This window comes from Fusarium venenatum (assembly GCF_020744135.1).
Source record: "Fusarium venenatum strain MPI-CAGE-CH-0201 chromosome Unknown EDB82scaffold_1, whole genome shotgun sequence".
Taxonomy (NCBI): domain Eukaryota; kingdom Fungi; phylum Ascomycota; class Sordariomycetes; order Hypocreales; family Nectriaceae; genus Fusarium; species Fusarium venenatum.
This window is the reverse complement of record NW_027072129.1, coordinates 4910449-4928173: the sequence shown is the minus strand read 5'-3', so window position 1 is coordinate 4928173 and position 17725 is coordinate 4910449. Positions and strand designations below refer to the sequence as shown.

At 46.6% G+C, this 17725-nt stretch overlaps 9 protein-coding genes across 9 annotated transcripts; 3 read left to right on the top strand and 6 right to left on the bottom strand.

The window, feature by feature from the left end:
* Positions 1 to 193: 193 nt before the first annotated feature.
* EDB82DRAFT_486706 (Alpha/Beta hydrolase protein) lies at positions 194 to 1979 on the bottom strand. The gene has a single exon (XM_025730590.2). The coding sequence runs from the start codon at positions 1781 to 1783 to the stop codon at positions 281 to 283; it is 1503 nt and encodes a 500-aa protein (XP_025589700.1). The 5' UTR covers positions 1784 to 1979; the 3' UTR covers positions 194 to 280.
* Positions 1980 to 3913: 1934 nt separating this feature from the next.
* Positions 3914 to 4883, bottom strand: EDB82DRAFT_486701 (uncharacterized protein). Its single transcript, XM_025730591.2, has 3 exons — positions 4327 to 4883; positions 4243 to 4278; positions 3914 to 4189 (listed from the first exon to the last, which is right to left on the bottom strand). Exons 1-3 carry the CDS (start codon positions 4483 to 4485, stop codon positions 4100 to 4102), a joined length of 285 nt encoding a protein of 94 aa, XP_025589701.2. The 5' UTR covers positions 4486 to 4883; the 3' UTR covers positions 3914 to 4099.
* A 129-nt stretch (positions 4884 to 5012) lies between these two features.
* On the top strand, positions 5013 to 6178 carry EDB82DRAFT_486700 (uncharacterized protein). Its single transcript, XM_065608288.1, has 3 exons — positions 5013 to 5277; positions 5331 to 5496; positions 5557 to 6178. The coding sequence occupies exons 1-3, from the start codon at positions 5189 to 5191 to the stop codon at positions 5761 to 5763; spliced, it is 462 nt and encodes a 153-aa protein (XP_065465581.1). The 5' UTR covers positions 5013 to 5188; the 3' UTR covers positions 5764 to 6178.
* A 23-nt stretch (positions 6179 to 6201) lies between these two features.
* On the top strand, positions 6202 to 7355 carry EDB82DRAFT_486697 (uncharacterized protein). Its single transcript, XM_065608287.1, has 2 exons — positions 6202 to 6517; positions 6566 to 7355. The coding sequence occupies exons 1-2, from the start codon at positions 6421 to 6423 to the stop codon at positions 7048 to 7050; spliced, it is 582 nt and encodes a 193-aa protein (XP_065465580.1). The 5' UTR covers positions 6202 to 6420; the 3' UTR covers positions 7051 to 7355.
* Positions 7350 to 8188, bottom strand: EDB82DRAFT_486696 (uncharacterized protein). The gene has a single exon (XM_025730594.2). It carries the CDS (start codon positions 8010 to 8012, stop codon positions 7572 to 7574), a length of 441 nt encoding a protein of 146 aa, XP_025589704.1. The 5' UTR covers positions 8013 to 8188; the 3' UTR covers positions 7350 to 7571.
* Positions 8189 to 10749: 2561 nt separating this feature from the next.
* On the bottom strand, positions 10750 to 11628 carry EDB82DRAFT_520423 (RTA1 like protein-domain-containing protein; the record flags this gene model as incomplete). Its single annotated transcript, XM_025730595.1, has 1 exon — positions 10750 to 11628. One exon carries the CDS (start codon positions 11626 to 11628, stop codon positions 10750 to 10752), a length of 879 nt encoding a protein of 292 aa, XP_025589705.1.
* Positions 11629 to 12334: 706 nt separating this feature from the next.
* EDB82DRAFT_486691 (cytochrome P450) lies at positions 12335 to 14455 on the bottom strand. Its single transcript, XM_025730596.2, has 4 exons — positions 13984 to 14455; positions 13824 to 13933; positions 13614 to 13776; positions 12335 to 13568 (listed from the first exon to the last, which is right to left on the bottom strand). The coding sequence occupies exons 1-4, from the start codon at positions 14206 to 14208 to the stop codon at positions 12441 to 12443; spliced, it is 1626 nt and encodes a 541-aa protein (XP_025589706.1). The 5' UTR covers positions 14209 to 14455; the 3' UTR covers positions 12335 to 12440.
* EDB82DRAFT_486688 (cytochrome P450) lies at positions 14456 to 16193 on the bottom strand. The gene is made up of 3 exons (XM_025730597.2): positions 15961 to 16193; positions 15539 to 15917; positions 14456 to 15490 (listed from the first exon to the last, which is right to left on the bottom strand). Exons 1-3 carry the CDS (start codon positions 16141 to 16143, stop codon positions 14523 to 14525), a joined length of 1530 nt encoding a protein of 509 aa, XP_025589707.1. The 5' UTR covers positions 16144 to 16193; the 3' UTR covers positions 14456 to 14522.
* A 455-nt stretch (positions 16194 to 16648) lies between these two features.
* EDB82DRAFT_520420 (P-loop containing nucleoside triphosphate hydrolase protein) lies at positions 16649 to 17514 on the top strand (the record flags this gene model as incomplete). Its single annotated transcript, XM_025730600.1, has 3 exons — positions 16649 to 16687; positions 16739 to 16993; positions 17047 to 17514. 3 exons carry the CDS (start codon positions 16649 to 16651, stop codon positions 17512 to 17514), a joined length of 762 nt encoding a protein of 253 aa, XP_025589708.1.
* Positions 17515 to 17725: the final 211 nt, after the last annotated feature.

Sequence of the window (17725 nt, the reverse complement as noted above, 5' to 3'; positions counted from 1 at the left end):
ATAGCCCCATTATGATATGCAGCTCGACGGATCATGGATGACACCAGGGGCCGTGTCCCTAGACAACGAGCGTAAAACGACCAGTAGTTATAAATAGATCATCCCGCCTTACAAGTATATCATACATGGATATGTTAAAGCTTTCTCTTGTGCTTTTGTGGGTATGCCAACTACAAGGGGGACATGATTCGTAGCAAGATTCATCACAAGATATTATTAACTAAATCTGCATTACACACCAAATCCAGGAAATGTGGCTAAAATCAGAACCAAACCAGACCTAATTCTTGTATACAGTGCCGTCCTTTGGCAGTGTTCCCGTAGCCAGATACCGGTCCATTGCCTGGCTTGTTTCTCCCTGTAGGTAATGACTCGTATGTCCAGGCCCGTTCCTTGTGATGCTCACCCTTCTTGTCAACTGCTCCCTGAGTCCCTCTGCATTTGTCACACTCGTCTCAGGGTCATAGACAGAAGCCGCAATAAGAATTGTCGGCGCATCTTTGATACCGCTAGCGATGGGGCCTTGTGGATTTGTCAACGGCGCAGGCCATCCTATACACGCGCTTTCGTAATAGTATGTCTGCGACATACCAAGCGTTCGTGGTGCAAACGTCACAGCGTTGATGAGCTTCTGGCGTAAATCAACGGAGTTTTTAGAGTTGTGAAGCCAGTCTTGACATCCAATGGCGAGATAATTGTACGGCGAACCGCTCGGGTCTCGGACAATCCGGGAATTAGGGGTGGGTGTGGATAGAGCTGTTGCGTTGCCTCTGCTAGCCTGGAGGAGAGCGTCTGCAAGATCGAGCCAGTTAGGGCCGAAAGTGAGATATTGGAATGTCAGGAAGCTTTGTGCGTTGTAACGGATCTCTTCGCCGTTCACATTGGAGCGACATGTGCCGTTGCAGCCTGGTGCTGGTATGGGCTTTGAGTCTGCGCGCGAGAGCACCTGGTCCCATACATTACTTGAGTTCTTGCCGTGAAGAGCACAGGTAGAGTTTCTGTCACACCAATCGAAGAACTCGTTAAGAGTAGATTCGTAGCCTGTAGACTCTGCGAGGAGAGCTCCGATCTCGGATTGCGAGTGGTCCACGATAGCATCGAGAGCCATTCGGCCGACAGACTTGGGAAACAGGGATGCATACGTATACCCGAGAAGGGTACCGTAAGAAAGACCAAGGTAATTGAATTTGGATTCCCCGAGAGCTTCGAGCACGACCTGGTGGTCTTTTGCAACGTGGACAGAGTCGAGATGGTCGATCAAGGGGCCGGTCAACTTTGCACAGCTCTCGCCAAGTTTGCGACTGTAGTTGTAAAGAGCATCGTATTCCTCATCGGTTGTTACATAAGTCTTGACGCGTTGGTTGAACACTTTGGGGTCACACTCGACAGGGCTGCTGACGCCTACACCGCGGGGGTCGAGACCGATGATATCATAGGCGTCTCGGAGATCAGACGAGAATTCGATTGCGGGGACGTAGGGACTTCCAGCGACGAGGATCGCACCAGATGCTCCGGGACCACCAGTGTTGAAGAAAAGGACGCCTTGCTTTTCGCCTTTGCCCGTGTGGTTTAACCGAGTGAAGACAAGTTCGACTGTTTCATTGCCCTTAGCAGAGGTAGAATTCCCGCTTTGATATGCAAGAGGGACGTTGATCCGCCCACAGTCTACACCTGGGGGAATCGCGGAAGGGCACTTTGCGTAATTTATCTTTGGTGTTGCAGCATTTGTAGCTACAGCTACAAGTAGAAGAAGAAATATTGAGAGGAAAATTGAGGACGTCATTGTTGAAATAATTAAGTATGAAGTTGCACGACAAGAAAAGCAAGGGAAAGCACAGAGCAGTAGTGAGAATTTATACCTATGCCTCCCCCAATGACACAAGGCTGCCCCTCATGATCTGATCGGGCAGATCTCTGAATAACACGTACCGAAAGTTAATTCGAGGCTATGACCTATGACCTGTATGCCGTGTTTTCCGTGACAATGTGCAGTAATCCAGTGCCAACAAGGCTGGATTATCTTAGCGCTGACTGGCACCAAAGACGCCACGAACATTCCAAGCTACGAGAGCTGCAGATGAGTGGTCGGAATCGCATTCGCTTTTGTTCATTCGCAGGTATACGAATCACAACAATCGTTTAATATGCTGATCATTAGCGCGGCTGTTGTTGTGGAAACAAGTTGTAGGTTTGCGCTTAATGTCTAGATAGACTAGTTCACCAACACTAATAGCCGCGATTGACATTGAAGGTACGTCTGATATGCTTAAAGGACTACGATTTCAGTCAATTAGCAATGAATATGCCTTGTGATCACTCCCCTTCGTGATGTACGACCATTCTCGTTTAGTAATCACTTAACACAGTATGGATCAATGTCCTGGGTGACTTTTCTAACTAGATGTTACCATCACCACTAGTTTAATCGAGAGTATACTATTGATAAATAGCGCAATAAGTGGTGACTAGTATTAGAATTAGTCTGCAGGGAATCTTGGTAAATCCATCAAGCTTGCCTATGAGGAGATACCCCGTCAGAGGTAATAAGACGAAGAACTCGACGTTTCTTTTATCATATTCGATAATTCCTTCTATATAAATTGACTGATAGCTAAAGAAGTACTAGAAGTATAGTTTCAAGCTCAGTCGTTTCCCATTCATTATGTGCTGGGCTTGTGGCTTGTCTAAACATATTTCCAAGGGTACACTTTGGATTGTCAAGATCTCGATCAACAACACTCTAAAGCTGTGTTTGACAGAATAATCACTGAAAATATTCTAGCAAGGATCTCAAATATTCAATTTTGAGATTTTAGAAGATGTGGCCAGATCAGTACCCTTGCTGTTGTTTGGTATATCTGTCGAGCCCCTATTCACACTCCAAAAACAGCTTCCAAAGCACAACATTCCGACACCAAGACTTCAGAAATAGTTCACTATTGTAGGAAGAATTGTTCTCAACTATATCTCCTGTCTCATTGAATCAAAAACAGAATGCCACAGCCTTGGACTCTGCCCCTTTCAAGGCATCTTCATCACAAACAGCAAAAAGGTTCGCACAGTACTGGGCATGCCTACTACATCCCCACCACAGCGCTGAACGAAGTAGATTAACCCCCGAGTTTGCTCAGGGGACAAGGATCACACCTGCATCTCCCTTCCCAGGTGTAGGCGGGTCGGCGTCGAACCGACGGACTTGGTTGAGGCCCGCCAAGGCAGCTCGCCATGCTTTAACCACCCAGCTACGGCCGAAATCCTTGTTAGAGGCGTGTCCAATTTTTTTGGTATACAAGACTCTCTAGATGTCGATGTTAGGAAGGGGAGGGGTATGGTGGGCGTCGTGATGGCTGCTCCTTCCTTCACAGAGTTGTAGAGGGTAGAGTGTACGTGAAACGTGGACAGCCACTTGTAGCTTGTAGGATGCCATGAATGAGCATACACATGGCCGTCGAAATGAACAAGTAAAGCTTATGAGTGCCTAGCCATTTGCAAAAGGGAAAAGTGAGTGGGAATGAAAAAAGGAGTGAGTTGCGAAAATTGGTGGGCCAATATATCACCAAGATGGCACGTGGCATGGATCGCGGTGAAACTTGCGTTGGCTGTTGGCGGGCGATGTAGAGATTGATGAGAAAAAGAAAAGGATAAAAAGGAAGAAGCAGGAGAGAAGGGGGGAGCGGACGGGATTCGAACAGCGACATCAGAATTAGAGTTTATAGTGACTTCCAGATCAAAAAAATTCAACCAAGTCTGTTAAGGCATGGTGAGCTGCTGGCGGGCATTGATGTAGTGTACTAATTCGCTATATTAACCCTTAACCTCTGCCGCAACAGAGTAATTCTAAAATTTTATGCTTGGTAATCGAACAGTATGACCATTAGAGTTCGTGGTACTAGCAAGAACAAAAAAAAACCATGTTTACGCATGATGTGATGGCGGCCAGGCGATAGTGATAAAAGTTGATTCTACTCATAAACCATAGTCCCTAGATATGAATTTGGTACACCACCCGAGATGAGGGATTTATTCTCATGATCACCCCAGGCATGAGTGGCATGGTGAAGTGACAATACAACAGCACCAGAACACCCAGTACCGCCGACTAGTATACATCGCTGGCATATTTCTCACACTCTTCTGCGGTAACACCACATCTTTTCATGTTCTCTTCGCTCGCGCACCAGAACGATGGCTGGAATATTGCTTTAGTAAATAATTATACTCTCACATGGCTCCAAAACTTACCCCCCAAGTGCAAGGGTTAGAGCCGAGGAGCGGTATCTGATAGTAACTTAGCAGGGCGACTCGCGAAGCCAGCTATCCACTTACAACCATTTCAGGTGACGATGCATGGACAGGACTGTTGGCCGAGAAGAAAATCAGGACCAAGAGTCCATAAATGGGAATAGGATTATGCATGCTGTCGATGTTTGTAATAGTACTCTGGTAATCGGAGGACAAAGGTCGGTTTACAGCTGAAGATATCATGGGGTCGACCCTCCACCGCTACTTATATGCCTCCCCACGAATACTCCACTGCATAGTTTCACCTAGCTGCCGAAGAAGAGGGTTAGTTACCAAGATAGGTTACGTTACTAATGGGGCATTCGTGTTAACCATTCGACCAATCAAAGTGCGTCCGAACCTTTATCTAGCTATTGAGTATCTATCACGAAGAGAGTCATGTAGGAGGAGTATGTGAGGCCCAGGCAGATTTTAGATCAGTTACAAAAAAGAAAAAAAGAAGAATATTAATAGCTGGGAGCCAAACAGTAACACTAGAATTAGAGTTCATGGTGACTTGAAGATTAAAAAATTCAACCAAGTCCATTAAGGCATAGTGAGCTGCTGGCGGGCAGAAGGTACTGAGCGTCACTCATTTATATACCTGGGTTCCCATCCATTAGTGACGTGCTAGAGTTAGGGAATGCTTACTAAATCTTTGTAAAAAAGTAGCGTCAGAATCCTCATAATTAGATTTGCTTACGATTGACATTACGTCTGCTTACAAGTAGGACAAGTGAGGCAGAGCCCGAGGCCGCTTTCGCCGCAAGTCCCCGCACTGGTAGATATAAGACTCATGTCTGTCATGCCAAGCTCAACATCATCCTTATAAACATTCTCCCTCACAACATTTATTCTCTCAAGAGATCAACTCCAGGTCTTTACTTCCTTCACCAGGTATTTCACAATGAGCGAACAGAGACCACCTGTCCCACCTTTCAGCCGCGAGACTGCGCATGTCAAGGTCAAGGCTGCGCAAGATGCATGGAATACCCAGTATGATCCCCAATCCAGACATAAATGAAGTTGACTGACCACTCTGGTATAAGAAATCCATCCAAAGTCAAGATGGCGTATACTCCCGACTCAATCTGGCGGAACCGTGGCACCTTTGTCAAAGGCCGTGATGAGATTGAGACTTTTCTCACTGACAAGTGGAATCGCGAGCACGAGTACAAACTGCGCAAAGAACTCTTTGCTTTTGACAATGACAAGGCGAGTTTAACTCTTTTCTTCTCTTTACACTCTAAAATCATGTGCTAACACGCACTACAGATCGCCGTGCAGTTCTGGTATGAATTCCGCGATGAAGATGGACAATGGTGGAGATGCTACGGACTTGAAGATTGGACCTTTGATAACAATGGACTGATGAAGAAGAGACAAATGAGCGGAAACAACGTCAAGATTAGTGAGGAGGAGAGATGGTTCAAGGATGGAGTGGATGTCAACACTGTCGAGATCGGACCAGAACATTGGTAAACAATAGTACGAGGAAAGGCGGATATTCACTAAGTTGGTCTATCAAAGAAGTAATGGCTCACTATCTCTATCTATGCTGTCGCATTGTTGGGTTGATTCTGAATCAGAGTATGGACGCCGCAACCGCGTCTATGAACTTGCCCCGCCGCAGTTCTTGATTAGAGTCTCCGATTCACTTTCCCGGGGTTTTCGTTCATGATTTAATGAAGGACTAAGGAAACATCCAATGGTATCAAATTGCTCTCTTTCACGAAAGGAATGGATGTTTCATGGGGTCTTACAAGGGTTGAGGGATGAAACAGAGGATCAGACAGGGTCTCGCATAGATGACCTTGAAACACACTTAAGGGCAAAGATATGATTGATTTCCTGCGCATATAACCTCGACGTGACCCTTCCAACAATTTTACCTACCAAATTCTCTAGTAAAAGCGTTATCATTAACAAAATGAGAAAACCTAACGCCGCTCAACTGGCCCTTTTGATGGCTTCAGTCGCTACGGCGGCTGAGACTACATGCGCTGTATGTGGATTGTTTAACCGTTTATACATCATCAATGCTAACAAAGACAACAGATCGACTGTTTCCAGGGCCTTATCACAAATGGCCCTCCAGCAGATTGCAAAGAAGCCACGAACTACCTCTGCTTCTGTACTATGCCTACACTCCAGGAAAACTTCTCAAAGTGTGCCGACACGAGCTGCGGCGAAGACAAGAGTGCTGCCATGACTTGGGCAAACGATCTCTGTGCTAGTAAGCTTAGTGATTTCGGACATGATAGACGAAGCTGACGCGCATTAGAACTTGGAAAGCCTGTTGATCTTGGACCTGGAGAGGACGCTCCAACGACCGATGCAACCACTGCCGTTGGTGTGACTACTGCTGTTGACGCACCTGCTAGTACAGCCGAAGAAACTAAGCAGACTTCTCAGGCCGAGACGACTGTTCCAGACGCCGCGCAGACCACCGTGACCGAGGCTGAAAAGACAGATTCCAAGGCCAAAGAAACGTCCATCGAGACCGCTTTGCCAACTAAGACTTCCGAGACTTCCGAGACTTGCACCACGGAGACAACCATGACCAAGACTGAGACCACATTCGCCAAAGCCACGACAGCTGAAGGGACAGCTATTACTACAGATGAGGATGGACCTGTTGGTACAGCCACAGGAAGTGGAGAGACGGCAACTGCGTCTTCGGATGCTGAGATTAATGCTGGATCTATCATGGCCCCTGGATTCTTGGGTATTGCTGGTGTTGTCGCTGCTCTGTGGCAGTTTGTGTGAAATTGCACACTAGCCCAAAGGATCAGGTACCACGCGATGGATGAGATTGTCGCTAGCAAATTGACGTTTTACTGGGTAATTAATTTGGAAGTGCCTGTTGAAACATGCCATGTATGGCATTGACAATTGAAGGTCTGTGCTACGCATCATGATTGGCTGGTTCTTTCTAGGAAGTCATCCAGCATCGTTTCAACTAAAGAAACAAAAGACAAGGGATATTCTCAGCTGGGATGAGAAGTAAACAAAATGAAGACATTGATTGGAGTTTAGTTATAGAGCATAGATTGGGTTTAATTGACCTTTTATTCTTGAAACAAATCACGGACTACATTTCATGCACGTCGATCACCCGTTTTTACGACCTGATATCAGATGTTTCAGCTTGTTCTTCCCCAAATTACACCAAGACAGTCCTCGGCTACTTCCGAGGTCTTGGCTGTTCTTTGTGGTATTGGGACTCTCTTCATTTCATCAACTCCTATATTCATCCTAATATCAAAACTTGCAGACGAAAAAAAAGCTCACAGACAAATTCCAGAACAATCAGCTCCACCCTTCTTAGGATCACATTTGTCCTTAGGATCGTCATAACAGTACAGGCCCTTAGGGCATTTCTTACCCGTGAATCCACCGCAACTCTGTGGCTTCTTGGGTACACAAATACCAGGCTTGTCACAAGCCATACCGCAGTCACCAGGTGTTCGAGGGTCGTTCGCACAAGATGTGTTCTTCTTGCATGGTGGTGGAGGCTTGGAGCGGAAGCCACCGCATGATTGGTACTCGTTCTTGAAGTAGCACGTTCCGGGGCACTTGTTGAGGTTTTTGCAATTGGCGAGGGTAGGCTTGCAGACGGAGTCATTGGGGCAAGGTGCAATTTTCTTGCCACATTCTTGGCCTGTAGCTTGAGAGGCTGCGGCAGCGAGGCCGATGGAAGCAGCGAAGAGGATATTTTGGAACAGCATGTTTTCCAAGCGATGAGTTAACTGATACTGTTGAGAGTAGGTAGTAAGTTGAGTAATTCCAGATCAAATAATGCGGAGGAACATGGCCTTATAAATCTTTCATTAAGCTTAATTAATCTGAATCCGGCTGAACAAAAACGTTAGTCCACGAGACGAACGAGCATACGCCACCTCGTATACCACGAGTTGAGGCTTTCAATAGTAACAAGCGCAATGACGCAGGGTCTTGATCACCACACACAGACGTTCAAAAATGCCTTAGCTGAGCAGAAGATCCATGCCTTCTTCCAATTTTAGAGTACGTGTTTCAGGGTAAACGACATACTTTCCCGCAAACGGCGCTATCATCTGCGCCGACCATTCCAGACCAGCCTCGTTTTTTGGGTTTAGTGTGTCTTGTCACACATCATTGATTCGATGAAGAATTCATGATCCGATTGGTCTTAAAAATGACAACTGCCGGCTGTGAAAAGCAATGTAGCCGTGACGGACAATTTGGTTGTCATGCTGCGATATGGGGGAGTATAAATCTAGACGTCTCATGATGAGTTTGGTGTGCAATTGATAACAAACTATCCTAGATATTACGAATTTATTCGCTAATTTCATCTCGTTGGATCTTTGAAATGCATCTTGTGAGTCCTCAGGACCAATTATCCCAGAGCATCTTGGTGAGGCGTTCAATAGCGTCGAGTATCTAGCCATGGTTTATCCTAGCCTCATCTTCCAAACCAATGTCTAGGTCAGCTGATTTATAGTATTGAATAAGGTTATCAGCCGACAGACCCGAAAGGAATATGCATAAATGGACGTAAAAATGAACTAATAATAATGACAAGCTGTGGAGAGGCTTGTCTTTACTGCGTGAGCATCAGATTCATGATGCGTAGCTTGTGTAATTCTTGAATCCTGTGTTGGAGATCCTTGACTGAGAAGCACGAAAAGACATAAAAGCCTTATAAAGGAGAGGACAAGAACTTTGGCAAAGTAAACAAGTTGTCTACGTTGGAGTGACTTTTTGCTGCCTTATGTGTCACATAACAGGTGTCTTCATTCGTCACTGTTTCCAAGTTCGCCTTGGCTGATATAACACACCAGTCAGCCATGAGCTGTGTAACCATGTGTGGCACACAACTAGACTTACAATTCGTACGTGCCCTACATGTACAATTCAACTGAGGACAGTACTCCAAGTCACAGCGACGATGCAAGACTCGCCGTCTTAGGGATTTGAAGTGTGACGATACTCTGAGGTTCTAACATGAGTGCTGCTGGGGTGATTCAGATGGTTTTTCGTCACATAAAGAATTATTGAGTCGCTACAAAATAGGTACTTTATGATGTCTGTGCCTATCTAAGTTACATCAAAAGTTCGAGAAGCTTAGGAAGTCACATGTGTCAAATTCTGACAGGATAGCATAGTGTCATAGCCAGTTGCGACTTGAAAAGTAGCTAAGCACGCTATGTTTTTCTTAGATAATCTTAGCACATTGGTTATGAATTACAGGAAGTCAAGTATCTTTCTCAGAAAACCTTGCAAATGGTAGTTGCTGTCCATAAAATGGAGTGCCACACCTTTCCCGCCTCTCCCCAGGATTCCCGTCACGTTGGAACACTTAGCTATAACGTATTACCTACTTTTGGTTGGAGTAAACAGATCAATCCGGTCTGAACACCTGGTACTAAAGGGGTGAGTCTATATATTGCCTTGCAGCCAATTCGCACTATCCTTCTTGACGAGTACCACTGAACATATCAGATGTGCATCTGCTTAAGGCTGTAAGTCGTTCTCGGGTCTCAGATATCATAAACCTCAAACAGAGTCTCTGCTGTGACACACCGATTACCCACGTGCATTCGAGGATGTGAGAAAGCAAGGTGACAACCCACTTGATTCTGCGAAGCTGGGGAGCAGGGGAGGGGTACATCGCAGCTATGCTCACATTAACCTGAGGATAGACAATTACTTTTCTTTGGATATAATACATCGAGCGATCGGGATGAGATGGCGTAGCTGTTGTACAGGAAAGTGTTGGACGTTACGTCTTCATGTAGAAACTGGATCCCATTTGATGGTAGCAAGTTGAGCCGGCATCTTTATCTTCACTTACTATTGATGGAGAAACCCATTATAGTTGTCACCACATGTTGAACTTCTTGGATCGAGACCCTCTACCTTCTCTATTGGACGCAAATTCTTACCCTTCCATTTGACAAATTGACATGGGTTGAACATCAACAAATCACAAGTCCAACATCACCACCCAGAAGGGAACAGCAGAATGAACCGTGCCAAATCGTGGGAGTGTTGTGGTTGAGATGCCAGGCCACAATAAAGGATCTGTACCTCCCGAGGAAATAACGATTGGTAGGAGTTACAACACTGTGGCACTATTATAATACTCCGATGGTGTCATTGAAGCTAGACCTTAGTGGCAAGGCTACATATGCGAAAAGCCGGTAGGGCGGCAGGGACGTTGTTACTAACTCCAACGGGCTAAGCAAGGGACAAAATAGGCTGAGGCTCAATCTAGACTCGGCAGTCACTTTATAGAGAGAAGATGGAGAGAGACAGTTGGGGATTTGAATAGCATAAACTTTTGGATACAGGCTGCTTGTAACTAAAGAGCGTCCTGTCTGACACAGGCCGTTGAAACTGGAAGATAAAAACACGAAAAGCATGTGAATTTGGCTATGCTAGTAATGACTGACGAACCCCAAAGCTCTACACGTGGAATTACTTGGTAGACACGGTGTTGAGCTCGTTGAAGGACTGCTCAGCAGTGATGGGCTCCTGGTTGTCAAGAAGAACAGCCGGGTCAAAGATGCAGAAGATCAAGATTGCAACGGCAATGCAAACACCATCAAGACCGATAAAGTACCCCTCTGTCTTGAGCAAATGTCCCTCCCAACCTTCTAGAAGCTCGACCGTTCGGTAAATGCATCGAATGTAGACAAAGACGACAGAGATGATGGTGGAGTAGATGGATAGACGCTGGCCCTTTTGGAGGGTAAGACCACGAGTTCGCTTAATGAAGACGGCGAAGAGACTGCAGAAGATAGTCATAAAGACGAGCTGGAAGATAATACCGGCGACCATCAGCCTGGTACCTGGCTGGGTGTCTTTGCCCTTGTTGGCAGCAGCCGCAGCGAGAGCACCACCGCCCGCCTGGATGAGAAGGGCGATGACATCGACGACGAGGAAGATCCAGAGGTAGAGCTTAGGACGGATGACAGAGTACTGAGGTCCAATGGATCTGATGAGATATCCGAGAGTGACGTAGATGGCAGCAGCGACAAAAATTGGACCGACGACGAGGGTTGTGATTTGCAGAAGGAAGGCAATCTTGTTGTAGGGACATTTGTTGGACCACGTACGACCAATCCATCCCACGAGCTCAACGTACGACGCGATGGCCAAGAGGTAAGACGTGGCTTTGCGCTTTTGGAACGAGCGAACAATGTGGTAGATTCCAGTGCCGGCAAAGATAAGATCAAAGACGATACCGGCTGCGAGGCTGGGGACATATCCGTAGGCGTTTTCAAGGCCTGGGATAAGGGCTTTGCAGCCGTTGAGGAGGTCACCCCGAGCGTAACTACCGTCAGATATCGACATTTCTTGTTTATCTTGTGATTATGATGATGAGTGAGATGATGATGTAGATAGATGGATGGGAAGAGAGAAAAGAGAGAAACCGGACTGTCGGGGAAGGTTGAAGAATAATGACAGAAGGGAACAGGATGGGGCTGCGAGGTTGGACAAGGGATAGAGACAGAGTCAGAGACAAGAGGCAAAACAGTGAGGATCTGCAACAGACCCCAGAACAGAACAAACGGGGGAAAAGAGGGCCAACAAGTCGCTCAACTTAATCTCATGACCTTGTAGAGTTGTGTTGGTGCTGGGTCTGTAGTACAAAAGTAGAAGCCGATGCTGTAGGTACTGACCGGTGCTGCTTTGAGCCAGTTGCTGATCCGACAAGCCAAGCGACTCATGTTTTCCGCCTCTTGCCAGGCTAAATGGAAACCAGCATAGACCCGGTGCATTATCTTTGTTGTGCTTTTCTCATACAAAGACAGGACAGGGTCACTCTTGTTAGGGGTGAGACGCTAGATCTTACGGGGTGGACTTAGACTGTGGAGAAAAAGATATGATGGACATGGTACCAGACCCTTGACATGGATAGTGACACGCACAGATAAAGCTTTGTGACATGCTAAGCTAAGCCCCCTCAGCAAACAAGTCGGATAATTAATCACTCAGTGGTCCGGAAAAAAACTAGACGAGAAAAGTACCGGATACACTAATCTAGTGAGACATTTCGTGAAAAAACGGTTGAAACTGCATCTTTGTGGCGCTGTCTAAACAGCCTTACACTATCTACCCTTGCTTCATGCATCTCTAATCTGTACACTCTAATCAAATCGTCTCTACCAACCCTGAATCTCCTCCACAGAAACCTTGAGCCCCTCCCGCGGCTTAGCAACAATCCCATCAGTGAGATCCTTCACCTCGTAGTCCTTGTCAATGTCAAACCTGTACCTCCCGACCAGGGCGCACGTAAGAGCCATGAGCTCGGCCAGCGAGAATTTCTGCCCGATGCAACTCCGCGGCCCGTGAAGGAACGTCAAGTTCGCGTAGTTGTTCTTTGCGCCACCCGAGTTGGCTTGGCCTGGCGCCATCCAACGCTCGGGATTGAAATCATCCGCGTCAGCTCCCCATGATTCGTGCGCGCGGTTGATGGCCCACGGGCAGAGGATAACCATTGTTCCCTTTGGGACAAATGTACCCAGGATGGTGGTGTCTTTCAAAGAGTCGCGCACTGTGAATGGGATGGGGGCGTACAGACGTAGAGATTCTTGACAGACAGCGTGGAGATAAGAAAGTCCATCGAGCTTCTTGGCGTCAACGCTGTCAGCAAGACCGTCAACATTTTGACGAATTTCCTCTCGTAGGCGGTCCTGGATATCATGGTTCTTGGCAAGCAGGAAAATTGTCCAAGTCAACGCCGCAGCACTTGTTTCGTGCCCAGCAGCCAAAAAGGTCATCATAGTGTCAACAAGACCTTCATCTGTGAAATGACCAGACTCAAGAGCTGTAGAAATGATATCAGGCGACAATTTCTCCTTGGCAGCCATTTGTATCTTTTTCGCGTTGATGAGCCGCTGAGAAGTATCCCTCGCAGCTTTTGACGCAGCCAAAACGCCCATGTTCCTTTGGAAGGGAAGATAATCCGTGATGACGGAGGGTAGAACAAGCTGCAAAACCGTCAGAAGCTTAGCTCCGCGACTCTGCTTGACCATTGAGCCGTACATCTTCATGGTGTCCTCGATGCTGGGGTCAGAAAGTGACTGGAACTCGTGGCCCATGCCTGCAGAGCCAATGATGTCGAGAGAAGCGCGACTCGCCCAGTCTGCAATGTCGATCTGGGAGCCTGCAGCTTCTGACATTTCCTTTTCGATCCCTTGGACAAGTTCTTGGGCTTTTGTCCAGAAGACTGGGTAAAGTTCCTTGATGTGGCGGAAGCTGAATGCTGGCATGAGATTTTTCCTTTGCATCTGTAATTGTTAGATGACTTGGTTATAGGGGATGGAATGAATTACCTTGTGCACATCTCCTTCTGAGAGTAGCAGTCCATAGCCCAAGATTTTGCCGACCATTGCTCGGAGAAGATGAGGCTTCACATAATCGTAGCTGTTCTGGCCAAGGACTTCTTTCAAGCCTTCTGGGCTAGTGACAAGAATTCTTTCTTGATTGAAAAGGTGTCTGTGTATGTCAGCACCTGGCTTGTGAAGAATATTTGATGGACTCACTTGTATCTAATGAGTCCATTGTTTTCAATGGTCCTCATCCAATGCCTGAATGGTAGCCCGGCAGGTTCACGGACAGACTCGGCCCAATGGCCATTGATGAAACTACCGACCTGTACTTTGTCAGTGATGATCTTTCCAGTATTATCCATCATGCACATACCTTTGGCTGAGGTAGATGTCTTAGCGGACTGAACAAGGCAGGATACAGGAAAGTCGTGTATACGGCCCAGATACTCAAAAAGCCTAGTAGATACTTTGCCAAATAAAAGGGTGCATTTTTGACATTGTAATTTTGATCAACGATTATCTGGTAGTAAACAGCAACAGCAATGGCGACGGCAGCCCATGGTCGATAGTAAGACAGAAAAACAGCAATTGGTGCCATTGTGGGTGGTTGCAGTGTGGATGAGGAGGGAATGGAATCTCACTGGGCTGGCTATTTTATGTCTAGGTAGCGCTACAGTACCAGTCCACTTGAGGAGGAGCTACTACGAGCAGGGGCCTGATAAGTCCCAAAGTAAGCAAGGACCTTGTTTCATGCACCGCCACGCTATTGCATACACATACGTAGCATTCTTTTTTCTTCTTTTTGCTGTTCTATTTTGGTGGCTTTTGATAACGGCTTGCATTCAAGTGGCAAAACATAGGCTAAATTCAACCATGATAACTTCAATTCGCATCTATTCTACTCTCAATAAATCATGCAAGCTCTCGCTTCTTAAATCGCAGCTTAACTCCCACAGGTGGCATAACAGCCTCTGTCACCCATTGACTCTCCGGTCGCACGCCATTATGTTCAGGAAGAAGCTCAATATCAAATTCCTTCAAGACGTGATATAAGATCATCTTCATCTCAAAGTCCACCAGAAACCGTCCCGGACAAGCATGCTTTCCGTGGCCAAAGGGTAAATATGTAGGAGATGTAGATACAAATGACAGGTTTGCACCGTTTCCTTCAGTTCTCAACTGAGAGAAACGGAAAGGGTGGAACTTTTCAGGGTGCTCGTAGATGGTTGGGTCATTGTGGACAGGATACGAAAGAATGGACATGGTTGAACCGCTGGGAAGAGTTTGACCATCTGGTGTTTTTACTCCAGCTGGCGAAACTACCTTGCGGATCATGGCTCTGTTTCCGAATCCGTGGGTTCTCATAGACTCTCGTAGGACACTGTCGGTCTGAACCATCTTTGACACGGCGGCTTTGTCAAACACGCCTTTTTCACCAAGGACTTCAGCCATTTCCTTTCGGATGACTTCTATGGTGTTGAACTCTGCATTGGAGGCGGCAATGTTGATCAAAACATTACTTGTCGCAACAGCAGTCTGATGAAAGGATGCAAGATTCGCAAGACACAGCCTGTCGGAGATTTGAGAGGGAGTGACTTGGTTGCCGTACTTGCTGATAGCGTATTTCATCATCATTTGCAGGTTGTCTGTTGGCTCTTCGCTCTTCTCATAGAGCTCAGGGTTCAACAGATGTTTGGTGCGCTCCTCGTAAAGAGGCTGAATGTGCTTTTGGATTTTCCATCGGTTATACCGTGTTGGTAGAGTGATGAGGAACCCAATGATAGGTTTGAGGAGAGAAGGAGTGTAAATCAAAAGACCAGAGTTTAATATGAACAAGTCCGCAAAAGCGAGAGAATCTTTGAGATAGTTCTTGTCACGGCCTAGAAAATCCGTTAGGTGATGTTTTTGACGGAGATGGAAAAACGTACAGAGAGGAAGACCAACAGTGAAACGACTAGAAACTTGAGCTACAATCCATTTCATGGATTCATAGACATCGAGCTCATCATTTGGACCAGGCTTCACATATTCAGGTACAGCATATTTCAACTCATCGTCCACTTCAGAAGCGAGTATCTCTAGGAAACGACCCATCTCCTTTTTGATGACGATACTTTGCCATGGGTCTTGGATGTAGCTGGCATGACCGGAATTCCAATCTCCCTTGTCAATTTCACGGAACCCTTCAAAGGGGCTGAGTACACCATCTGGCTGTGAAGCTGCCCATTGGGTATGATGGTGTGCTAGATGGATCTCATCTTTGAAGCCCATACTTGGTAGAACACATGTTTTCCCATCTTTGGTGAACTGAGGCCGTTAGTAGAACTCGTTGTGGAGTGGAGAAACTTACTTCTTGATATGCTTCGAGAAATAGTCTACGACAATCAGTGAGATAACGCCAGTAAAGCTTGAATGGAAGAAAGGGGGATGAATCTTGAAGTCGTGGTATAGTGGAGGGAACCTTGGGAGAGGTTTTGTGATTGACAAGAAAGACTGCAGCCAAAAAGATGGCGACTAGCAAATATGTCTCCATGTTTGGGATTCTTGATGGTGAGAATAGAACACCTTGACGATGATTGCTTGATTAAAGTCTTGGAGGTAGAAATGACCCAAAGCCATTGCTCCCTGTCTCAATGGAAAGTACGTACCTACTGCTAATCTAAGCGCCGACTTCCGGTCACCCACCGACAGCCCATTTCCAGCGGATCAGCCCTAGCCGAAACAGCCCATTTCTGTCCCCACTCACCCCTAATGCAGTATATTTAGTTTCCGTCATCTCTCATGCACACGCCCCTGCCGAAAATCAGGCCGATGACCCTTGTTTGGCGTGTGCAGAAACAACACCAACAACACCCTTGATATGTAAGACTGACAGGACCAAGACCCAGGGAAGGCTTGTACTCAAATGACAAGGACTAGGGGTAACCATGACGGCTAAGGAAAAAAAAAAACTTGTATAGATAGTGAAATAAATGCTCCAACAAACGATCACCCAATCTCTGCAGCAATCCAATCAATCATTCAATCAATCAAACAACATGGCACAGGAAAAGACACAAGACGTAAAGATTATCGTTGTATGTCTAATGTGACATCCACCTCACTTCTATCACTGACAAACTCTATAGGCTGGTCTACCACGCACGTCAACAACAAGTCTCAAAAAAGGTCTCGAGATTCTTGGTATCAACCCATGTTTCCATCTCGGTGATCCTCCGGCTCCCATTGCCCGCGTCAAGGAGAGTGCTCGCGTTCTCGCCATTCAAGATCGTAACGAGAGGCTCAAAGCACTCAAGAAGCTCTACGATGGCTTTGAAGCCGTCTTTGAGCCTCCTGCCAGTACACTGGTAGACGACATGCTGACAATCTACCCCAACGCAAAGGTAAGCAGTGGACTTCCCCGCTGATTGTTACTTGCTTGCTGACAATCCTTCAGGTTATTCTCTCTGTACGCAAAAATCCCCAGGTCTGGCTGGCTTCTTACTACGGATTGGGCATCGATCTGCGCTCCTCCTGGTATCGCATCCTCGGGTATTGGGTTCCCGGGGTAATCCATTCGAGCGATCTCATCGTTGCCTGGTCCAACTTTTACTCGTCAAAGTTTGGTCTTAAGCAGGTGCCCTGTGAGGAGCTGTACCATAAGCACAACCAATGGGTGCACGACATTGTGCCGCCTGGTCAGCTCCTTGAGTACCAGCCAAGCATGGGATGGGAGCCCCTTGCGAAATTCTTGGATAAGCCTGTACCTGTGGATCAGGACTTCCCACGCGTGAACGAAGCTGCCTTTCTACGGAACGTCAAGAGGACTGCCATGGCAGTGGGATCGATGGTGTGGCTCTGTCTATTTGCCGGCTTATATTTCGGCGGCTGCTTTGCTTGGCGCAGGTACTCTTACTTGCTGTAGTGTCATAATAATACTCCGTGCTTCTGACAAAGAAAGGAAAAGGCTGTGCCTCGTATGGGCAGTGTTTTATCAACTACCGGCTGTGATTACCCGTGTTTTTATCTGAGACGAACTGTTCTTTTTTTTGTCTTCACCTAATGCGGTTGGGCAACTATGATGATGCATCGCAGGGATTAATGCAAGCCACAAGGATCCCCCTGGACTCTGCAGA